Raw genomic sequence first — 24227 nt, forward strand, 5'->3', positions numbered from 1 at the left:
TGGGAAGAGACTTCGCGAAATGCTTCTAATCCGTTTGGCAAATTAGTACACACCGTTACGAGGCAATCGGCGTGTAAGAAACTCGTTCAGGAGGGAAGCGATCGATCGTTAATCCATTTTTGAATGGATGTATGCTCGTTAATGTTTAAGAATGCACTGGAGCGAAAGTTTTATGTCTTTCGGTCTTTTTAGATGCATTTTATGGATATAGTTAAGATTGTTCTTCTTAGTTAGAATTTCCTTTTGTTGTAGATATAATTAGGATGTAATCTCGATTATCATAGTTTATTTTATTTATTCTGCTTGTAAACAATATAACTTGGCTATCATACAATAATGAGATTCGTAATTACACTCTACTTCCTGCATAATTGTATCACATTACATTTTTGTTATTTTATATTGTTTCCTTTAACATTCACAAATTCACATTTGGCAAATATAGAATTCTGATATATGTATAAATAGCTTGCAAATAGTCGCGTTATTAAATATACATACAAAATGTTTCTGCCTTAGTTAATTAACGTTTATAAAACACTTAAAATACTGATACCCTTAGGGAATTACGCGACTATTTGCCACGCATCGATATATCTGCATTTCTCTTTTTACATTAAACTATTTCACTGAGAAAATATATAACATTCCTGTAAGGATAACAAACATACTTGTTTTATATGATTTAACGAAATTATATTAACAGTTATATCTATTAAAATTACTATAAATAGTGGTTCTATCCGTGGATATGTTTTTTTAGTCCATCGATATTGTTTTGATATTATTCTATGAGAAAAGCGCGTATAAAATAGAAGTTGTGTATTACCCTAACTGTAAGCTTAATCAGTAGGATATTACATTTGACGTCGTAACATCTGCACGTTCTGGAATAGAATGTAAAATTAATTGGATACATTTAACCCTTTCGCGATGCGATAAAAGGAATTTTTTAAATATCGATATCAGATCCAAAAATACATCGTTTCAACCATTGGTGTGCGTAATAAACTTGGCTAATTATTATGTATAATACAGTTTACATAAACTATAAAATTGACTGTAGTAGATCGAGCGCGTTTGTTGGCCAGTCTCTCTCGTATCGCACTGTGAAGTGGTTAACATTGTATAAAGTACATGCACGATGCTATCTGTTACGCAAATAATCCCGAAAAATGTTAAAACTTTAGTACTGTTTGCAATTATTCGAACAAAAATAAGTACCATCATTACTAAAAATATTCCATTTTTTTAAATGTTTCATGTGTAATATCAAAACGATCCAAACGATTCGTAATCCATAAAATTTTACGTATTTTCTACAGCCTTAAACTTATTTGTTCGAATAGCTACCAACAGTACTATATTTCTTCCACTGAACAACTTTCTCTCACTCCCACATATGAATTTTACAATGCAAACAGTACATGCACGTAAAACCAACCGCCCTTCCATCGTTTCCTCCACTACTTCGCGTATGATATCTCTTCAGCGTCATGAAAGTCGTTTCATGGACAAGCACGAAGAAAGACGAGAGTATCGAGATCTCTGGATGAAAACTTCTTCACTTCTTCTCTTCCGGTTGCCTCTCGATGGTGACGTTACACCTGTCCTGTTCGCTTTCGAAGCTCGGGTTCGTCGTGCCATTCTGTTTCGGGCACTCTTTCGCCCGGTCACGTTCGTCGGCCTGCACTTTCTTCAACCTCTTCGCGCCGAACTTCTTTTTGCCCTCCTCGGACGGCATTTTCTCGATTTTATCAAGGTTCCTCGCGTTATTGACAGCCTTCATATTATTCATTCGTCGATTCTGCATTTCCTTCGCGGCTTTCGTCTCTTCTTGTTCACCGATGAATGCCTGGTTGTCGATTCCAGTCAGATTGCCGGAGTCGTTCTTCTTCTCCTCGCTCGGGGGTTCTTTCTTCTCGACTAGGCCGATCTCGATGATACCAGACTCGAGGCCGTTCTGGTTCTCCACGTTCTTGGGCTTCTTCTTCACGATGTCGTTCCCTTCGACTTGCGGTCGTTTCTTCAGGTAGGCCACGTTGAAGACGTAGTACATTATACCGGTTATCAGTGTCATCACTGCGAATATTCGATAGGTTGGTCGTGTCCCGAACGCTTTCATCAGGTATCCACCGATCAAGCTTCCTGAACCTTTGCCTGGAACAATTAGCCAGCGATTACTATTTCATCTCTGTTTTTTACAGTATACTTCAATTGATAGTTTGACGGCTGTACAATTTAATTATATACTTTATTTTATCCAACAGACAATTTCGAATCTGAGGTACGTGACAGAAAAGGCGACTTCTTGAAGTTGTTACTGAAAGAAGACAATTACTCACCGACTCCGTAATAGACTCCGCCTAACAACCCTTGTATCGAGCTGTCAGTAGTAGTGGTAGATAATTTCGCGGCGTAAGTGACAGCGGCGGTGAAGCTAAGCGATAAAGTGACAGATTCTAATGCCTCGAAGATGAGAGTGTGCCAAGGATTGTATATTAGGGAGTAACCTGTAACGAAATAAAAGGAGGGTGATCGGTATTAAAAATACGACGGTAAAAAAACATGGGGATACGGCTCGTAAAAAAGGATTAACATATTATTATGCTTATTAAGAGTATCATGCGGACGTGGCGGACGCGTAAGAATAAAAATGAACGCTCACCACAAAGTCTTATGGCGTAAAAAACGAAGCCTATAAAAAGTACATTGGCATGGCCGATCTTTGATATGATTGGGCCAGATAGTACCAGTAATGGTATACCGGCGATACCGCCTACGGTTATGGTGATACCCATGAGTGATCTTGATCCTCCTAAATCTTGTATCAACCAAAAGAGGAACGATTCGATGTATCCCCAAGCAGTGCCTGTAGAAAAAAAGAACTTATCTCGTAAAACTGATCGGTTTGCTGCATTAATAAGTCATTAACCGGATACATTTTATTTTTTCCGCGAGCCAGCTGATGTTTTTCTTGTGGGAGCAAATTAATGTTTACGGATATAAACATGCCTTCGGGGATAAATGTGTCGCGATGGTCGTTGCAATTTTTTTATTAATTTATACAGCCTAAAACACTTTTTCTTCTTACTATCTCGAGAAATGATCTAGTCGTTTTTTAGTGAAAAATCGTTATTCTCATCGAGGAGAATTGAATGCAAAGATCGTAACGCAATCGACACTTGAAACCAGACCGCTTAAAAAAATGCTGGCAATTTCGTGGCATCAATGCGGAATGTCAATGTCATTGCAATTTCGTCAGTGTGCCAAAGATTAGCGGAAACGAGCAATAACGGAGGTTGCGCAACTTATTTCAGCGTTCAGTTTTGCAAGCTCATCGCGAGCGGCCCATAGAATTTAGAAATCCAATTAGGATTCGTTTCTTGAATTTTTGGTCAAGATCGAATCACGCTCTACAATTGACTCCAGAAAATTTCTAATAACTCGAATAATGTAGACGATAATGCAAACGTTGGAAAGAAATGTGGATTCTTACCAAGAATGAAACAGGCGATGAAGAGAGCTGTTACTTCGATGTTTCTCAGTACTGTAAAAACATCCTGAACCACATTCGTGGCTGGCGATTTGAATTCCAAATTAATGGCGAGCATTAACAGTCCAGAGATGAGCTTAAGACCCGCGTACAAATAAAATGCTGGCCTGAAAAACGTGTTTCGCAAGTTACTTTCGTTTTGAACATTGTACAATCTTTCGTTCTGCAATTGAAACAAAACTGGAAGCATTACTATAAATTCCATAATTGAATATTAATACTTGATACGAAATTTCCATCTGATGATAGATATTAAAGTATTGTTAATTGAATTAAAGATTTATTTTCACCTGAAATCAGTGTAACCTTTGCCAGTGCTCGCATAGTCGATAAGAAGTCCAGAGAGTGGCGACGATATCATACCGCCGATGCTACCATAAATCCTCTGGAGGCCATAATCAGCTTTCTGCTCGCGTAATATCGCGATTACTGCACCTTCGAACATAGCGAATGTGGTCCCACCAATAACACCTGCGAACAATATTTTAATATGAAAAAACGCAAACGTACTCCAATTCCCGGAAAATTGAAACACATGTAAGCCTATTTTTTGCAAATGTTACGGAAACACGACAAGCCCTTTTTTTACACGATGAGCAGGTTTTAGTTTCCAACCACCTTCACCGTGAAAAATACAAATCCTGTCGCGGAAACTGGTTTCGAATCGTAACCACAAATTCACTGCATTAAATTGCTCATGGACATTTATATATACGGTTATACATTGCATAACATTTTTATTCGAGTGGTCGGTTGTTCGTAACGGTTTAACAGCAATATTTTATACAAATTGTAACATTATAACGTTGTAATATATTCCCTCTCTATGTTATAGGGAAAACAGGAAATGGAAATACGAGTGACTCACCAATGAACACCCTGATGGCAAAGTACAGCCAAAAAGTCAATCCTACGTTATACTCGATCACGGTGTCCTTGTTCGAGCACATTTGCTTGCGGGGTGCAGTGACAATGCATCGCTTGCTGCAGTCTTCCGCGTTCAGTGTCCTGTACGGTTCCGAGCTCAAGGAATAATTAAAAAGCGGCAGGGTCAGGGTAATCCTGTCGTTCTCCAGATCTGGATTTCCACAGGCGATCGTCTGGAATTCCTTGTCCGTCCACGCTATCTCCTCCGATATGTACCTTCGTTGTTTCATCTCGCGGTCTTCTTCCGTGGCCTTCAGAATTTTCAGTTTCGACTTGTACGAGTGATAATTGATCGCTTGGCTGGAGTTGTTCTGTGTAGTTGTACACGTACGATGTTTAATCTAGTTTTCATTCTTTTTCCCTTAAGTAAACAAGATTGATTTAGTAGCGTTACCTTGTGAGCTATAATAGGATTGAAAGCGCATAGTGTACGATTCTCGTAGATTCTGTTTGACATGGCAGTATCAATGGTGGACGTTTCGAAGTCCTCGATAAAGCCCGACACGGTGCATGAAAACTCGTAAAGCTGGTTCGATGGGAAGAAGTACTCGCTCGCCGAGAGCTGACGAATCGACGTTTTGAAATACTCGTTGTTCTTCAGCTTCCGGTGCTCCCTGAGGTCTTCTTCTTTTTGCTAGGAAGATTGGATCGGTTGAACGTGTGCGCGTTCCATAAACTCGCGGCCCTTTTTATCTCTGTTTCTTGTCTATTGTATACTTGTTGTAACAAATACCTGTGGCATGTCACTTTGAGCAATGGAGAATTTGAACGACGAGTTCGCGCCCGTCTCCATGTTGAACCGTTTCAGCGTGTAGACCCTCGATGCCAAAATTGTGCCCACTTCGGTGTCATTGTGAACATCTAGACGACACATGTAACTGTAGAAAAAAAGGTGATCGTTGGTTGGGTTATTGTATCAGAACGTGCAATGAATTAGAATGGATCATTTTTCTAAATTAATAATGCATGGACGTCTTTTTGTTCTTGAAGGAGAGGCCGACCAAGAAGGGATGTGAGGTGACTAGTGATAAATTCGAGAAATCGCCTATCCTTACCTACCCACAACTCTCAATCCTCGTCGAGATCTCCGGTTGTAAGTTGGTCTCGCAAGGATGATTCTGGCTCATCGTGTAAACCAGCCCGTTGGTCCCTGTGCAGCCAACGTCCATAACGACTCTGTCTGGAAATTCCACGGTTATCCTTCCTATCGGCACCAGCAGCAGTAAAAGTGCCGCAAGTCCACCGAACGATGAGAACAGGGATAGTAAGATCTGAATGAAAATATCGTTCGGAGCTCAGTCTTCTTCTCTTCTTTGTTTCCTCGATTGTATCGCGAACGAATTTGATGATTAATTACGATGATTAATTAGCGTTGAACATGAGGGGGAAGCACGTTGATTATTTTATCGAATTTGTTTAATTAGAAGTGGAGGAATTTAATGGATGCTTTCAGTCGATTGAAATGTTTATTTAAGGATAATGATGGAAGTGATCTGGTTGAATTGATTTCTGATCGATACGACGATTGAATGATAGTTTACTTTGAAATTCCCAACACGATCGGCGAACATTCCAGCCAGAGGTGGCATCACCATTGCGATCACTGGCGTTATCGCGCTCATTATGGCAGTTTCCTCTACGTTTATGCCCAGTTCTCTCATGTGTATTGTCAGGTATGGGTAAAGTACATAGAGCGCTAAAACAATGTTTAAACATGATTCATCTTTTGCAAAGTCAATATTATTACAAAAATATGACCCATTTTCCCTTTTATTATATGTAGATTAACGAACGAACTTACTCGACGCTTGGACGAAGAATATCATTTTAAGAGGTAGCAGCTCCTTGTGCCGAAAGTCCTTGATGATCCTTCGGAAGAAACTCTTGATCAGCATCATCTTGTCGCCTTAGAACGATCAGTCGTTTCGCAAAAGTTTCGTAAGTAGTAACAGCGAGTGTTTTCAGCCAAATATTAAGAATGGCACCGAACACCGCACATATTTATTAGCGACACGTTATCACTGTTGCATTCTTTTTGCTCTTCCTACTGAAAGAAAGTCAAAAAGTGATCTTATTTCGCGTCTAATTTACGAGTATATTAACACATAGATCGGCTGCGAAAGAATATAATGAATATTAAAACGATCGTCTATAAGAATAAGATCAATTGATTTTATCTCGATACAATTATGTTAATACAGTTAAGGAATTCCTCCGCGTCACGGTCAATACTAATTTTAATAACTAGAACGAGGCGCCAGTGATCGTAACAGAGTTCAATTAACTCGAAACGAAGGTGCGCTACAACTGATGAATGCCGACACAATTTTGCGTATCGTTACTTCGCTGAGAGTCAATTGTGACACTTTTTTTTGCAACAATACCGTTACTTGTGTACTTTGCATTATGCTTCGAGGCAAGTTAATGCGACAGTATGACTTAATACCGTCTGCCGTTTCTATAGCGAGATTTTCTATACGAGTAATCATTCTTTTATTTAACTATAAGCAATTTCAATCGTTGCGTTGATCTCTAACTCCAAAGAGAATTTTCATCTGAAACTTAGTAGCTTATACGATTAATTATGACCGACTTAATTTTTATCGTTGATGAGAGACGGGATTTCAATGAAAAATATAGCGGATTCTGCTCTATAGGTATCGTTTTTTATTTTTCAGATTAGGTATCCCAGTACTTTTTCGAGAAAAAAACTATGTGTAATTAGAAGTAGTTACACAATAAGACTGGACAGCACGGTTTACCATTCCTTCGTTATCATCCAATGCCTAGCCTTCGAATCACGGTCTTTTGTGCTCCGGGCAGACCTTCTCTCATCTTTTATTCACCTTTCGATTCCCCTAGCTACTTGAAGATGGAATCTCGAGATGGAATCGGTCACGACAAGATGTTGAGCGTCGCGAGAATTGGTCGATTAGAATCGCACGTTACAGCGTGGAAAAGAATGAATAATTTAAAACTGACTCGCGTGACGATCAGCGTTGTTGCACGAGCATAATTAAGCTTGCATGTGCTTGCAAAAAGTGCAGCTGATTAAACGAGCGTTGGACTTTCGCTGCTGGCTTAGCCGTTTAAAAATTTTTCTTAAAATCGTTGAACCTTTTCTGATCGATTAGGTCTTGTTATTACCGATGTGTAATTAGATTTAGAGATGGAAAACTTTAAAAATTGTAATCGTACGATTTTTAAAATAATTATCTCTGGAATCGTATTCGGTTCTGAAGAAACGCTGTAGCGTTGTATAACAGAATGTGGAAGTTTCATTATACGACACGATTAAATGGCATTCCGCAGCAAGTCGTGTCGTTCGTTTGAATTTCGTGTTTCCTTTATCGAATTGCCGATTGTTTTCAAAGCTCTCGATTTTACGTAGCCACTTGTACGAACGTTTAAGAAGCAAGTCGGTTAGCCAGCTATCGGGTTTCGCTGGAGTGTTTTGCAAACATCCCGGTAGATATGTTTCAATTTTACAACACGTATTGTTAGTCGCCTAATCACTCGCTAACCGAGTGACGTTATTGCAATCAAGAACTTCTGTTTGTAAATGTTACGGACACAGAAGGCTGGGACGAGAATGAAAATTAAAGATGTTTCGCAGCTTGTAATTCGCAGAAATTTTCTTAGAAAAATGTCAGAATGAATCGTACTCGATAAAGAAACGCAACATTATCTGGGATTAAATTTTAACATTTTATTAGTCTCGATAAGTTTCGGTTGTACAATATTCCTTGTCATTTTTGTCAAGAAGTAAGTGTTGAAGATATTGTACGACAGTAATATTTATTAAATGAATATATTTCTCTCGATGCTTTTGACTAACGCAACGAAATGATTTCTGACTGGATCTCTATTTAATAGGAATATTTTTATTTTCGTTCCCCTTTCTTCGTGGTCCTTTCACTTCGCCTGATCCGCGAACATTCTGCTTGTCACATCACGCGGAACACGAGTTATAAAACAGATATGCGAAGTCGGTTCGACCTATCGCTCGTCCACGTTTAATTCGTAGTTTTAATTTTAATTTATGCTAGATAGCAAACCGACACGCAGGTTGCAGGCTAGACAGGTAGAACAGACGCATTTATCTGATACATGACTCTGATCTTTTCGATACTCGTTCGTCTGATTTATTGCTTTCCGAAAGGCAACAAACGAGATTGCGCCAAATGTAACGGCGGTGGAGTTGAAAGAAAAAGTTCAGGCGTGAAAATAGAATTAATTAAACTTCTAATCTCTAGCGGAATCATATTGAAAGAAATATTACATCATTCTTTTACGATGTACGAAGTTAGGGTAAAAATATCAAGGAAGAAACGTAATTTTTACCAATCCAATTTGCGCGCATCAGATTTGTTATTTATTCAATTGGTCTCTTGGTGTTAAATTGACCAGTGCTAAATGAAATTTCATTAAAGAAACCGTTGAACGTAACATCAACGTGGTTGGTTGAACATTTTTTACGTCGTTATACAACAATTGTAACTGCCAGGCAAATTCTATACATTTTTACCAGGAAACTGTCCGTAACTCTTCTTCAGGGTGAATTATAACAGACTATACCACGTGTGGTGTTACGGCAACAACGACGATGCCTCGTAAAACTCTCTTTCAGGCATATGAATTGAATGAGGTATGCGTTTAAGATGCGGCTACTCTAATAAATTCTTGTATTTTTCTTTTCGTAAGGTCTCACGGAACGATGACATAATGAATTGAAGGTCGCGATCATATTTAGATGCAATGCGATACTCGTTCCCGGAGACTCGGTAAACGCTAATGTCAGCGTTACGATTATCTCTTGAAAATTAATCAAAGAATAAATTGTGGGACACAAGTTTTTTCTAATCGATTTTTACTACTTTTGTTTGCAGAAAGGGAAGCAAGGGAAGATATGGTGGCAGTCATAGTCTGGATTATTTTCCCAGAACAAGGAATACGAAACATTCTTCGATGTAACATCTGTCTCCACCAATCCTTCCCATCAGAAGATGCGTCTTAATGGACGATGCGACCCAGCGATGGATTACGAGATGCAGCACGGTAATTACCGCGAATTGCCAGCGTTATCGGAGCTGAATGTTGGCCCATTACAAATGTAATTGCATAACTCGTGCACCGTTGGACTTTGTGGACGAGTTGAGTGCTAAGTATCCTCATCCTGGAAGATTCGTTATTTTTTTCTTTTTTCGACATTCTTTTAGTGTTTTAATGTAAAAAAAAGAGTAGAGACGACAGGGAAACTAGATCTTTGATATGCATTGGTCTTCCGTGTTAATAAACGTGCAACAGTATAGAAAAATTTAATTTTTAGAGATGCTTAGTAAGATACAAATGAGAATTGTGATTTGTATTTTGTCTCTTGATGACACCGAGAAGCATTAGAAGCTGTTCTCAGCTATTGTGAACTTCTTTCAATTATGTCACATAATTTTCTTTTGCGACGTAGAGAATATTTATGTTACGTTCTGGTTACATATGATTCACGTGACTCTAAGTTCTCTTTATGGACGAATTTACAATTTATGGTACTATCAACATCTGAAGGCGTAGAATATTGCAATAGATTAAGCAAGATAGTCGTAAAATTCGCAGGATAATAGGCGCAAACTGTTCAATACCGTTTAGTATTTGACGTCGAGGAAAATGAAATACTATTTAGTAACGCGAGCAACGCAAATTCATATTTCTTGGCCAGTTTTTACTATTTCATTTTTTCATCAGGCATAACGCGATATCACGAAGTTTGCTTTGGTTTGTTTTTTTAAATTATTATATGCACCATTTAATTCACGTTTCTTTCTCTTGTGGAATATTATTAGTTGAGCATGCAGTCACGTCGATGAAGTTCACGCTTTGCTGCGTTTTGCATTAGCTTCCTATATGAAATCGTTCCTAATCCTTTTCACTTTTCATGCTAACTGTAACAGAGTCTAACGTGCTAGCAAACAATAAATTATTCGTGTTAATATTTTTGAAAAAATCAGCCACAATATCTGAGTGGGCTTTATATAACATCCAGATCAATTGGAACATTTAGGAGGATGTGAAAGTTTTTCATAATTTTCAGACTAGTATTAATCACAAGGATATGAGAAATAAAATATTGAGGAGATATAACATGGACTATTAACATTTGCAAAAGTAGCGACCGTGCGAGGGACAAAAACTAATGAATGACTGTTTCTATTTATCAGGTCAGTAGCTCCTTCTGTTCCATAAAGGATTAGAAGATCTACGAATGGCTTGAATCGCGAGGCACCTTGGTGGGAACGTTTGTGCCAAAGCAAGGACGAGTTTTTGCAATCGCCCGCGACCCTAATCTGACGTATCGAGGTTCGTGAAGACGAGCACTGCTCAAGTAGTACGGAAGCGCTGTAGCTCAGCAACCCGGGACACGTTTTCTATTCAAGGCTTGGCACGCGTTACGTACGGGGGGGTCTTGAGACAAGTGTATGGTGTTCTCATACTGATTTCAACTTCCTGACATGGCCAACCGGTCAATAAGATAAAGCTTAGAACAAAATTCTTAAAAAAAAGCAATTAATTGTAAAACGAACATTTCTACACTTTTGGTTTAACATTGAGTTTATCGTTTCAATCCTTTTTTCAAGTTAATTGTTACATTTTTTGTAAATGATAGGAAGTCAGCTAAGGCCATCAACGTGTTTTTAGTGATTCCTAGTTAGCTTTCAAGGAAATGAAACTGATGTATTGCAAGAGGTAATTTAGCTCTGCATACTCTGTAATATAGAGTCTATATAGTTTTTGACTTTAACTTTTGTCGAGACTGGTTTCAATAGATATATGATTTATGGATAAAGTTAATGCACTGTAATCTTCCGGATGGTTCGTTAAAGATATAAGTTCCTGGTTAAATAACAGCACGTTCTGTACAGTAATTATTTCGTTTCTGGAAAAACTTGTTAAAGAAACACGTGTTCCTTCAGGCTTTGTCCAGATAGTTGCAACCTTTGTGTATTCAAATGCCTGCACTTGAGAGTATTGTACGTAGTTATGGTTTAATATTTCGTAATTAAAAAAATAATTTCATGTGTTTAAGAGATTGTCGAAAGATTCCGTCTTCACTTTGAGCATAACCGACTTAATTGAAGAGCGCCACGATAAAGGCAAAGTATGTCGCAATGACTGTAGCAACAGTTGAACAATATTTATACTTGACAAGTTTACTTTAGCAGTTTCGTAACTCAAAAGACTGGTTATAAATTTATTAACTTATATCAGGTAGAAAGTGGGTAACTTTCTTTTATTGGGGATTTTGTTCTCAGCCTGTATTTTGATTATATTAATTTTATGGTGTTAAAATTATAGAAAGTTTCCGGAAGTGAAATGGTGCAAATTTGTAAAAGAAATATTAGACTCTATCTCTTCTATATTTTATATCTACCTATTAAACAATCGTATCAGAAGAAATCTACAATTTCTCCTTGAGTTTTCCAGGTGCAAATCGTCCCGAAAGAAGAAGAAGAAACGGAACAAAAAGCGAACAGATCCTCGTACCGCAAATTTGAAGCAATTCAACCCAAGCCAGTCTTAACGATCCTCATTATACCACATTATCCTATTGTCACGTGAAAATGGAATAATGAAAACGTGTATCAAAAACTCCTCCTCGGCGCACGTACATCGTAATAAGAGGCTCGAGTATCGAATATCAGGTTCCAGCTATTGTTACCATCAGGAATTAAGTTTATCTCGTATTTTACCTTTTTCTTTTCAAACAAGTACGTTTCATTGTTCACAAGTGAGTGTTACCAGGAATGAAACAACATTTTGAATCGTTTAAGAGCCAAACGGCGATCATTTTTCCCCAGTTGACGATCGATTGGGGCTTGCGTTATGTGCCCATGTTTAAAAATCAATTAGGAATGTGACTTTGCAATTTAACACTCGTCTCTGCTATTAGCTGCAATATTTTACGACTTTTTTTTCATACGAGCTATCGCAATTCGCGTAGATTTAATCTCCTAGTCTAGACGCAAGGCAACAGCTTTAGGCATGATCTTGGCAAGCCTTTTAAACGTAGAATAGACAGGTAGTTTGTAAAGTGACTCCTGAAGTTGCATAATTCTGATCCAGTTACCATTAGACATTTTGTATGTGCGTCTATTTCGTTGTCGCGATCAATCCAGTTGACGTTAACGTGTTTCAGTATCGTTTGTAGACTCATTTTCTGAGATCGATTAAAGTGGAACGGTGATGCCAGACAAAGTTTTTGCCTACCAGTTTAAATGTAGTACGCGATAGGTATTACAAGCTTTTCTCTTGAGAACAAATTCTGTAGAGCGACCAGTTGGAAAATAATCTTCTTTCCTTTTATTGGAGATAATTTAGCGCAAAGGAAGATGAAGAATTAATTAAAATTTGTAATAATTTTTCAAAAATTGTACAAAGTAATTTGTTGCAAATGTACATAATAACATATAATTAGTAGAATATTAAAATTAGGTAAAAATTGTTTAGCCAGGGAGATATTTATAGAAACTCAAAATTTCCAAACGAATAACTGGACTTTGAAGTAGGAGAGATACGTGACAATGAATAGTGCTTGTAAAAACTAGCTATTGATATGACATTATCAGCTGAGCAAACTATGATTCATAATGATGAGATGATTATTCGTTCAACAGAGCATTGTTTAGAAAAGGCTCGAAAAACAGTGCACCAGTATACTCAAATACCCTTATTATGCATGCATGCATGCGCGAGTGAAAAAGTTTTTAATAATGATCGTTACGTGAAGGTGAAATTTCAATGATTATGAGATCGTAAGATAGTTAGAATAATTTAGTTCTTTAACACCCCAATCCGAAACGAGAATGTACATCATTTTATCCGTTTCGGATCCACATTGTCATGCTTCAGGCGTTTGGGTAATCCCGAAAGTGTATGAATCATGTTTTGCATACGCTATTTACTTTCAAAATTTAACTCCATTAGCAACTGAGAAATACATTTCACCACTGCGATTTCCACATGTGAATTATTCAGAAGCCTTAAAAATAATGTAAAAAGCAGCTACTTGATACAATGGTTGAAACTCTGGTCTTCTATCTGATTAATTATAGTAAAGTATCTTTCCCATGTTACAGAATCATTTGGGAACTTTTGGAGTGGAATCAAACGAAGTACTTGTTCATCCATTCACTTTCTTGGTGGACCAGATATTAATAGGTTTGTATATCTGTGTGTTTGTATTATCGAGCATATAATTGGATGATTTACTGTGTTTATCTTATGCGACTTTCCCTGACAGAAATATTCCATTATTTTATTTTACTTCTGCTTTCTCTCGACGGCCTGTATCAGCCTGTTAATCTTCCTAGCACAGATTTCTAATAATAAGTAAAATCCATAGTTACGTAAACGAGATGACCACTATTACCAAACGCTACACAGATTTACGAGTTTCTCTTTCAGTATATTCTTTGGTAGTTCAGTTCGTTTCCATAAAGGAAGATAAATTATTATCTAGGATGTGCAGTCTTTTTCGAAACTAAATGTATGACAATATAATGAGCTATCCGCGAATCCATTATGTAATTTAATGAAAACGATTTGATGATCGTTCAAAATCATTACTCCGTCAAGTTTTCACAATTACTTATACAATCGGACAGCAAGATTTTTCGCAAATTATCTAATTACTTGGGTAAGCACGATTCTATTCTTAATGGATTAATTACACTTCTTTCATCACGAATCATTTCACAGAATCAAACTTTATAAATTAGCAGGACAGAGACAGCAAACTAAGATAAAGAAAAAAAAAAAAATAAAACAGAAAGTCGCAGGAATGGAAAACGTTGAAGAATAAAAGATAGCAGGAAGAGTAAGAGAAGTATAGGAGAACGTCCATAGTAGGAGGAAGCACAGCAGGAAGAATGGAACAAGAAGAGGAAGGGCGAATGGAAGGCCAGAGGAGAACGGAAAGAGGAATAGAAGGATAGAGAGACGAAAGGTCAGGAGGGCAGAAGGTCGAGAGGGCACAGAAACAGAAAAATAAAAGGGCAGAAGGATAAAGAGATGGACCGATCTACCTGGAAATCGAGGACATACGAACAAGCTGAAAGTTTAGCGGTGATCAAGAGGAAAAAAACAGCGGTTCAAGTGTTCGATTTCGATTTCGCTTTCACTGCTATAAATGCGACGGCGACGACGCCGTCGAATCGGGTCAAGTGCATTCAGCAACCATTATAACTCCTATACAACTCGGTGTGTCCCTCCTGAGTGCATTCAAAGGAACTCAGAAATTACGTTGTTAGTAGTCCACGACACGCGTCACCGTGGATGGCAGAGTAGCTGTGATCGTTTAATCTGCGTCATTGATCAATGATCCGAATGTTGCGCCGCTCAAAACAATCCGAGAATCACGTTTCCGGATACTACGACCGGGCGAGACAAATATGTTGCACATCAAGGAGGAACAGACTCCTCGTCGTTTACTTTAGATTCATTTTGCCTTGATTAATGTGCATGCTAGTTTTTAAAAGAGCAGCGAGTTAAACAGCAAATTCTTACATAATTAGCGCATCACCGAAAATTGTCTACTTCTTAGATCTAATAACGTGGTTCTTTCAGAGGAGGAAGGAGAATTACGCGATGAGGTATACTGCGCAACGCAGCCTGAATATGGTTCTGCACAATTTCTCAAGAAACTTCCGGAAACTCTATCCGGCGAGGCCATACCGTCTGCCCTAAAAATGGCGGACGCGGGTTGAATTGAGGATTTTAAAATTCACCGAATGTCGTCGGAGCCGAGCTCGCTGAAAAGCGACGCGTTATTAAAAATTCTTGCCTATTAGCTACGGCACGACGGCGAAGCCCGCCGTGAGCGTTGAAAGGAACTCACAAATTACATTATTAGTACCCTCGGACACGCGTCACGGTCTACACCGACGCGGACGAGCGCGGCCAATTTGTACATCATCGATGAATGTCACTTTTGTGCCTTCCATGGCACCTTTTTCTTTTTGCCGTTGACAATATTCTGACACGCTTCACGCCCAGTTGCTCGGATGCTGAATGAACGTCAGATCGCGCAGAAACCTAAATTTACCAGCAAAGATTGGTGAAAATGGCATCGAAAAGAACTGGTTGCTTTATGAACATATGTCTTCAGGGACTGTATCGTTACAGTTAGACTTTCCATGATAAAATTAAGTAGGTATGTGCCAATTGAGCTATATCTCTCAATCGTAATATTTCTGATCTATCAATTCACCTTGGCAAAAATTTAAACTCTAAATATGACCTGAAGATTCATATTCAGATGATTGAAGGACTCAGATTATCGATGAAATTAAAAATTCATACACTTACTATATTAAGATACGCATTGTAACTGTCTGAATTGCAAAAATACTCCCAGCAATTTTAGTACATCTTTACTCTGACGATTTTCTTATTTCTTTTATTCTTCACACTTAAATCATATAAAAGCTAGCATATTCTAAAAATCCTATCGCATCTTCGCAGAACGATCCAGCACACCGCTACGAAACTTCAACATTCTATCATAACCGGGCAGTACGTACGGGTTAGCATGCACAGAAACCGTCAAAGAGGAAGTACCGACATCTCGAGCCAATAAAGAGACCATGCCTATTCATACCACTCTAACCGCACGCACACGTTCACATTACTAGCCGCTTCATTCACCTAACGATACCAACAACAATTACCCCGAGTAAAATGAACAACTTACGTTTGTCCACCATTCAATACCAGGAAGAAGAGACGTCAAGCAGCTGTTTGTCCGTTGAATTCACGTTTAGCCACGAGGACGGCCTACTTTTCAGCCGAGAAGAAAAAAAAATTAGCTCTTGAATTCTTCACCGAAAGCCAGTTCGTCACTCTACGCGCGAGCAAGTAGTCTAAAAAATATCGTTTGCGAAATAAAAAAGAACGTTTGTTACCGATTTTAACCGGATTTAACTAGAGAGATTTATAATAACGTTAGTATCGTTGGTTTAAACAAGCCGAAGAAGCGGTTTGCGAGTGTAATTAATGCTTCGTATCGCGCATGTTCGATGTACGATGCGAACTAGAACTCGAACGGTTAAAATCGCGGCTCTCAGGCCCCTGGGTGAGTGGCGTTCACCGATGGGTCCGTTCTACGCACCGTCGAGTGCACTACTGCCTGGCCCGATCCTCGGTGGCAACGTACCGGCTCGTAAATACACGTATTCTAATACGCCAATCGGACCTAAGACCGTGACCGCGACGCATCGCACGGATTTGCGTGTTCATTGATAGCTGCGTGCCTGATAAGGGACCGGCGCGTGTTTTCCGATGGAATTCCGTTGGAACTGAAAAAAAGAAGAACGCGCCACCGTCGGTAGATGCGTTTGGGATGCTGGGAACGAGTATAGTAAGTCAGTGGTTGCGGTTGTTAGACGCTTAGCAGCTGTAAAGTTACGAGCTAGCTTCTCGTTTTGAACTGTACAGCATTTCAATGATTTAATGTACAATTCTCGAGCATAATTAGTATTATAACTTTCGAATGGCTAACGTGCGAGCTCGCAATAATTTTCAAACGTAGAACTGCTACTTTGTTAATGTACGTTTAGGTAATTCCACTTTGTTTCCATTTATTTATTCTTTTCAAATTCGAGCAAGAAGTAAAGCCAAAGTTAATCATCTATTCTTACTGCATAAGAAAGTAACCAAGTCTTAAGTAGACTTATCTTTTTTATTTAAAATGAACACGAAACAGCGGTAGCACATTTCTGCAACTTTTCATCACGACGGGTGCCGTAAATCCTTGACACGCATCCTTATGCCGTTATTAAGGCAGGATAAGCACCTTGCGTAGCGGATTCGAAACGGATGGTCTTGCCGTTTATGGCGATCGGTTTCGAATAATTAACATATGAGATAAGGTTCGCGCCTTTTTTTTCCTTTCCCCCCCTAACTGGTTTCAATCAAAATTGTACTCTATCCTTTCTTTCTTCTCGCTGAACCATCTAACCGTTAACTCCAATTACATACATACATTAGTAACAAGCGAAAATTGGCGAAAGCAACCATTTATATTTTCCGTTGTTTGTTTTATCTGATGCGTACTTTTGGACAATCATTCTCTCAAATTTAACTTTCTTTCCAGACAGTCGATAATGCGTTATTTACCTTTCCCTCGGGTTTACAAATCAATTCTTGTATCAGCAGTTACGTTTCCTAAGAACAATCAGCAATAGTATTTGTCTATGTTGTCGAGCAATTTAAATAGACATAGGCTAAAAATTGATCTATTGTATCTGGCCATTCCTTTGAATCTTCTAGAACTTTAGCACGGTGGATTTATGGCGCCGTTTACTTGTAAAAGTAGGACATTGCGAAATTTGCTTCTAGGGTCACTCTAGGCGTCTTATTCCCATACAGGCACCGATTGATTGTGTACTCGTCAAAGAATGATTATTTACAAAAAGTATACTGCAAATGTACAGCCATCTGCTGTCATTCGTACAAATATATAAAATGATTGGATGCTTAATACGATCTTCAGAAATCATAAATCATCAATTTTATTCTTTACATTATGCAATGATAGAACTTCAGTTGTTGCGCTAATTGCACCTTTATTGCGACGTATGAAGCACACGGTTGGAGAATATAAGAATTTAATATTCCCAGTAAGGACTGTGTGCTTTGAAGGGATTTGATGTTAGCGATACCACCAGTTTCAATTATTTCAATGGATAATTAAAAGATGAATGAGTGGTCTAAGGTTGATAAACTTTTGTTCTGGTTGATTGAAAGGTCAAGGGAGATAAATAATGTACGATTAGAAGATTATATTTTTATTATAGAAAATTAGAACAAGGTTCCATAATATGTTGATTTAATTTGTCTTGATAAATTATAAATATGATAACAACTGACTTTTCATTCCATTTTTCCATCAAATTTATGTCAGTGTCAGTGGATGGGATTTAGAAGATATCAACAATGGATATCTGAAGCAATAAATATAGTAATAGTAACAATATTTCTTGCACGAGCTGATTTTCTTGGTACCTAGTTGTTCTCTAAGATTTTAAAGAAATATTCCACCTAAATAAAATTAGCAATTAATACATTATTAATATAAGTTTCTTCCTGCAACTCTTGAAACGTAAAAGGAAGTTTAATAATTCGTTTCACCTCTAAAGTTCCATCCTCTGGTAGATCGGAACAATGAACAGCGTTTTGTACTTTAGTTTTTCCATACTTTGCTCTGAGTGTATCTGGCCTTACTTGCCGTGCAATATCTGGATCCATAGGTCCACACAGTTTTCTGAACTCTCCTTGAACATCATACTTATCGTCGTTGTGTTTTATTTCCATAGCAATGCATGGTCCTGATTGCAGTTCTCTTACCATTGCCTAAAGACAGATTATCGTTTTTGTTTAGGAAGTCAAGCGTATTACACGTAATGAAATTATATTAGTCTAATGATAATTATATTAGTCTAATGAACTTACTGCATAATCAGGAAGAACACCTTTGTATACTTCTAAAAATTCTTCCGCATCAAATAAGTTAACACAAAATTGTTGCACAGCAGAAATAGTATAGCCAGCTTTCTGCACATCATCAATGATATCTCCTGTGTTAATAAACCAATGAATTATAATAGTAATTATAACAGTAAAGTCTGTCATTTTAAGTCATGATTGGTATACCAATTAGTTTAGCTTGAACAGCATGCGGCTTAATAATACAACAAGTACAATTTTCCAATGTTGCAGTGTTTTTTGGCCCTCTTTTACCAGTTTTTGAGTCAGGAAAGAAAAATTGTAGTTCCTGATGAAAAAATATAAAAAATATTGCACCTTCGATAACTTTTTTTTTTTTCGCTAAGCGCGATATACCAAACCTTTTCTGCTGCCTCCTCATTTTGGGAGCCATGTACCGCATTGTGAATAATATCTTTACCGTAACGTGCTCTAAACGAGGATGGAGCTTTCGCAACAGCTTCCCTGCTGTCTTCTGGTCCCATTGCTTCCTGCCAACGTGTGATGGCATGATCGCCCAGTAATTCTAAAGCTACAATAGGACCAGAAGTCAGAAAATTTACTACATACCTAATCAAAAACACAGAAAATAGAAAACAGACAAGTGAAACTTATAAATACATTCAATATCAGCTTGTGTCTTACGCTATAGTAGTCTCCTCTTTGTCTTTGCAAAACTCGCTTGCCTCCTCTTGAGTTAACTTCATCATTTTGATATTTGCAATGTGAAAGTTAGAAGCAATTATACACTTTAATATTTCTCCTAATTTATCAATGACATTCGGTTTGACCATTGCGAATGTCCTAAAAAGATAGCAAAACTTGTAAAATTTTGTTAAATAGGGATGATGTTGCTGTGACAGATAACAATGTACTTTTGCATTTTCGTTTGCAGTTTTACTCGTGTAGCGCAGTCAGCATAATCCGTTATTTTTATGCTTCGTGAGAATATTGCCACGGTAGCACCAACATAGAAATCCTTTGCTTGGATCCCTTCGCATTTTGTTCTCCTGAGAAATGTTTTCCTCGCTTTTATATCAAACTGAAAGTTACGGTATGTAGCTACAATTTAATTAACATGTTCTTAATGTAAAACATTAATTGCGAGACTTACCAATTCAACTGTATTGTCGAATGGATAATAACAGAGGTAGAATTTCTTTAAAATACTGGCTCTCTTGTCATACCATTCAGCTTCGAAGATGTATTTTTCATTGTGGTCCATCGACATTATATCAATCAAATATCAATATACCTATATTATTAAATGAACCTATCCTTTTTTTCTCTCTCTTATTCAACTCTAACTTAAAGATTAGAAACTGTCGCTATAGATATTGTCAATTATAACTTATATTTCTGTTTCTATGACAACATAGTTGTAATGGTATTATCACAGATAGGACACAAAATAAGTCTATCGTTTTATGCCACTAGGTATACATATTTAAATATCCAATAAATTTTGTTGAACTCTTTATTTATACTAAAAAATTTAAGAATACATTCAAACCAATTACAAAATTTTCATCTCTTCAAATAACACATAAAAATATCGTATGTCAGTATTGACAATAAAGTAAACTACTGATAGACTGCTAGCGCCATCTCTGTAAAAAGTGCTCAAACTGGTCGCGCATTTATCGACAACAAAACTAGTGCTTGTCAGACTGGTATCGCCATCTCTGCGAAAAGTGCTCAAACTGGTCGCACACAATTATCGACAGCGAAGTAAACTACTGAAGAACTACTAGCGCCATCTCTTGGAGAGGCACTGAAACTATTTGGGCATTAGTTTCAGTAATTTCCACAGAGATGGCGCCAGGGGTTCTAGAGTAGGGTCGATAGCATCTGTCTCACTCTTTCATATTGCTTTCTAATATATCTTTCTCTCTCTTACCTCTAAACCGGGAGATATAATTTATCTTACTCTTTCTATTCAATGAACATTAATAATTTTTGTTATTTTTGAGGTACGAATAATAAACAATATATTAAGAATTACGTGAAATAAATTATTCCTTTATTTTTGAATGTACACGGTCAACGATTGAATTTCTTGCCTATATAATAAATATTAAAATGTTTTATTTAACAACGGGAGAAAATTGTAAATTTATAAAGCACATAAATACATAATCATAAGGTTCTTAAATATGTCGAAAAAATTGTACATAAAATACAATATCACATTGAAATACTTAAAAATATAATTTATCTTATATTATTATCTTATAATAAATATAAATAAGTATTTTTCCATAAATGAGACAATGTGTGTGGAATGATAATTCTGGCAGGACATTGTTTATTTTATAGGATTAAATCCCTGAAATCTGTTTGTTTTTTTATGTGAAACAATAGAACAGAACGAAGAATTAATATTTAATACTGTACTGCGTATAGTCTTATTCAGACATCAACTCTACGTATCTGTAATTTTTATTTAAACTATAGAATGCTTTATTATGGAAAATATATCCTCTAATCTAGTAAAAAAAATGATATCGGGAATAATATTGAATCTTTTTCTAAAATCTGTCGAGTTTCCGTAACTATCGATAAAATTCGAATCAACAATTTTAACTTTAGTTCAAGAAGCATTTAAAAGTGCAATAATACTTTGTGCGTGCAAATTTATCGTTTTCGTTTCTATTCCCTTCTCGGATGTTTAGAAGTTAGCCCTTTAGACATTCACGAAAGCTTGGAACATTAACATTGGATGACACCCACATAAAACTTTGATTCCGATTTTCTCGTTCGCAGGAATAAATATAACCGAACCTCGGTTAAGTACTTTCGACGGTGCAATTTCACCCTTCCCATTTATAATCATTAAAATGCTAACTGTACATCTTGGAATTATATTATATGACGTTCTTCCTGGAGGAATCTGAAAGGAATGTTATTATTTGTACACTTAATTTTTAAACTTAATCCGCAATACCACACCTATACATAATCCGGTTGGTAGTGTATATTTTACCGTAATTTTTGCAACGGCAAAATCTGGTACGGGAGGACGAAACACTTCAGTACATTCATCTTCGCGAGAAGGTTGAAATCTTTTCGCGGATGCCGGTTCACAAACGTATCTTAACATTTCAATTAATGTTGGTACATCTTTTAGTTTAGGAGTTAGTCCTGCACGTATCACATTATCAGAACACGCCATACATTCTACACAATCTACAAATATCATTATAATTTATTACGGGCTAAACATTTAATCTACTAAAGTGAACGTATAAATTTACATTGGTATCATACATTATGGTTTAATTATAGGTAAAAAAATATCATGAAGTACTAACCACCAGAAAGATATGCATGTGGTTCATTTGGTCCAAGATACAAAGCCTCGCCAGGCTGCATTGTTATATAATTAAAAAAATAAATGCCAAAACATCCTACATCTCCTGGGAAATCAGAATACAGTCTTTCTAATAGACTAGCATGTAAAGTTTGTCTCAGTGACTCATCTAAAAAAAATTTCTTTCATTACTATTAATGAAGAAATACTTACAGATACTTAATTAACAAGAAATTACCTAAATTGGACAGTCTATCAAGTAATTTCCTAAGTTGCAATGCTATTAATCCAGGATCACAGGTCATTAAACTATGAAAACATGTTTTCAAAGCTTCTGCTGGATCTGCCTCGTCTATTGTCATAAATTTAAGTACATTATCTACTCCTATTACAGCCCGTAATTCTGGCAGAATTTTTAAAAATTCCTGAATATCCCTGATTGGACGAAAGCCGCATAGTGCTTCAAAAGGTGTTAACGCTATTGCAAGCTCAGGTTTATGATTTGCATCTTTGTAAATATTGGGATATTGTTTGTGTAATTCCTTTGCTTGTTCCTATATTTGAACGTGATATTTGACATTAACATCATATTAAACAAAGATTACTTATTAATAGAATAATGATATACCTTATTCGGATGTATTTGAACTGAGAGCGCTTTGTTCACAGATAAAACTTTAAAAAGAAATGGTAATTCCTGGTTGAATATCTTTTGCACATTATTCCCCAATACTTGGCTATTTTTTTTTATATATTCCTTCAATGGTATATCCGATTCTTTTATATATGAAGGGCCATTTGGATGCGTGCCGATCCACAGCTCAGCATATGGTTTCTTTTCGTCTAATACAAAATCTGAATTGGAAGACTTCATCAATATTGCAACAGTGCTATCAATACCATGCTTTCCCCACTCGTAAGTTTGTACTTTACATTTAAGTTCCATTGTATAAGTACCCCTGAAACAGAAAATGCAAAAGCATATGAAACTTATGTATCTAGCTCCACTGTAATGTAATTTAATTATTTATATATTGTATACCGTTAAAAAGTATTTCGGTGTAAAAGTTTTATTCTCTACGATTTCTATTTTGTACTCTTCTATATCGATATACGTGTCTTCTGTTAAGATATGTGATATTATTGTGTTTTAAGTGACAGCATATGTTCATAACTTCTTGCAGTTATTAGGTATAAACAGGGGAACGTATGCGTCGTTGTATTGTTAAATATTTGACGCGATCTGTACAAGCTACGCTACGTGTACAAAATTCATACGTAAACAGGATTATTACCAGTTCCTTTGATAAGGTCTGTGTATGAGCCTTATCACAAATAAAATGGGCTTTCCCCACTCTGCTTTTGCTGTCAAACGCGCTAATTACACGTGTTCTACCCCACGCCGATTTCGCGTGAATTCGATGTCTTCGGATTTCGAAATTAATGCGTAACCGGCTATTTTTTTAAATAGTTAAACAAAAATGTTTATCATATCTAGTCTTTAGTTGGAAAAAATGTTTTAATAGCATGCGATAAGTCAGTTAAATATGGAATTGAACAATGCAAGAAGTATGTGGGTGGGCGCAGCATTTAAACGGAATAATAGTATTAGTGCAGGAGGAAACAAAAGCGCGTGAAGCTTCCCACTTGTAAAGAGTGTTGATAACAGCTGTAATACTTCACTGACACGTGTTATCTTGTTTACATAATTTTTTATTGATTCTTAAGACAATTTTCTACTAAACGATAATACTTTTTATATATTCTCGTTCATGTTACTAAATAATTAAATAAATTTCACATTGTTTCTTTATAATATTTGTGAATAGAAATCTGTACAGCAGGATTTGGTTGCAGTTAGAAAAATAGATTCATAAAATTATTATAAGTAGGAGA

General features: G+C 36.9%; 4 protein-coding genes and 1 long non-coding RNA gene across 9 annotated transcripts in view; 1 reads left to right on the forward strand and 4 right to left on the reverse strand.

Moving 5' to 3' along the window:
* Positions 1-275: 275 nt before the first annotated feature.
* LOC143424287 (uncharacterized) lies at positions 276-16356 on the reverse strand. Of its 2 annotated transcripts, none has more exons than XM_076896260.1 (12): positions 16227-16356; positions 6285-6527; positions 6025-6179; positions 5543-5754; positions 5217-5361; positions 4878-5117; positions 4425-4794; positions 3847-4027; positions 3500-3663; positions 2669-2872; positions 2346-2513; positions 276-2160 (listed from the first exon to the last, which is right to left on the reverse strand). In XM_076896260.1, the coding sequence occupies exons 2-12, from the start codon at positions 6379-6381 to the stop codon at positions 1565-1567; spliced, it is 2532 nt and encodes an 843-aa protein (XP_076752375.1). In that variant the 5' UTR covers positions 6382-6527; positions 16227-16356; the 3' UTR covers positions 276-1564. The 2 variants fall into 2 exon arrangements, with proteins under 2 accessions (XP_076752375.1, XP_076752374.1); XM_076896259.1 differs by having other exon boundaries at positions 6285-6530.
* On the forward strand, positions 9440-14127 carry LOC143424365 (uncharacterized). 3 transcript variants are annotated; one of them, XR_013101928.1, is made up of 5 exons: positions 9440-9596; positions 10696-11347; positions 11960-12177; positions 13612-13693; positions 13940-14127. It is a non-coding gene; the product is annotated as an uncharacterized LOC143424365 (long non-coding RNA). The 3 variants fall into 3 exon arrangements; XR_013101926.1 differs by having other exon boundaries at positions 13612-14127; XR_013101927.1 differs by having other exon boundaries at positions 10696-10834; positions 13612-14127.
* A 1472-nt stretch (positions 16357-17828) lies between the features above and the next one.
* Positions 17829-24227, reverse strand: part of LOC143424602 (kinesin-like protein KIF13A) — a 160394-nt gene continuing 153995 nt past the window's right edge. Inside the window, exon 27 of the mRNA XM_076896755.1 lies at positions 17829-17839. Coding sequence (XP_076752870.1) covers positions 17838-17839 — 2 coding nt within the window. The 3' untranslated portion in view covers positions 17829-17837. The remainder of the gene's footprint in view (positions 17840-24227) is intronic.
* Positions 18325-20257, reverse strand: Nmdyn-d7 (nucleoside diphosphate kinase homolog 7). The gene is made up of 8 exons (XM_076897054.1): positions 20133-20257; positions 19894-20060; positions 19664-19822; positions 19381-19588; positions 19187-19307; positions 18986-19110; positions 18665-18886; positions 18325-18574 (listed from the first exon to the last, which is right to left on the reverse strand). The coding sequence occupies exons 1-8, from the start codon at positions 20247-20249 to the stop codon at positions 18539-18541; spliced, it is 1155 nt and encodes a 384-aa protein (XP_076753169.1). The 5' UTR covers positions 20250-20257; the 3' UTR covers positions 18325-18538.
* Mpi (mannose phosphate isomerase) lies at positions 21168-23769 on the reverse strand. 2 transcript variants are annotated; one of them, XM_076897053.1, is made up of 6 exons: positions 23627-23769; positions 22960-23290; positions 22570-22885; positions 22333-22500; positions 22005-22207; positions 21168-21911 (listed from the first exon to the last, which is right to left on the reverse strand). In XM_076897053.1, the coding sequence occupies exons 2-6, from the start codon at positions 23275-23277 to the stop codon at positions 21705-21707; spliced, it is 1212 nt and encodes a 403-aa protein (XP_076753168.1). In that variant the 5' UTR covers positions 23278-23290; positions 23627-23769; the 3' UTR covers positions 21168-21704. The 2 variants fall into 2 exon arrangements, with proteins under 2 accessions (XP_076753168.1, XP_076753167.1); XM_076897052.1 differs by having other exon boundaries at positions 23374-23764.

This window comes from Xylocopa sonorina, chromosome 6 (genome assembly GCF_050948175.1).
Source record: "Xylocopa sonorina isolate GNS202 chromosome 6, iyXylSono1_principal, whole genome shotgun sequence".
Lineage (NCBI taxonomy): Eukaryota > Metazoa > Arthropoda > Insecta > Hymenoptera > Apidae > Xylocopa > Xylocopa sonorina.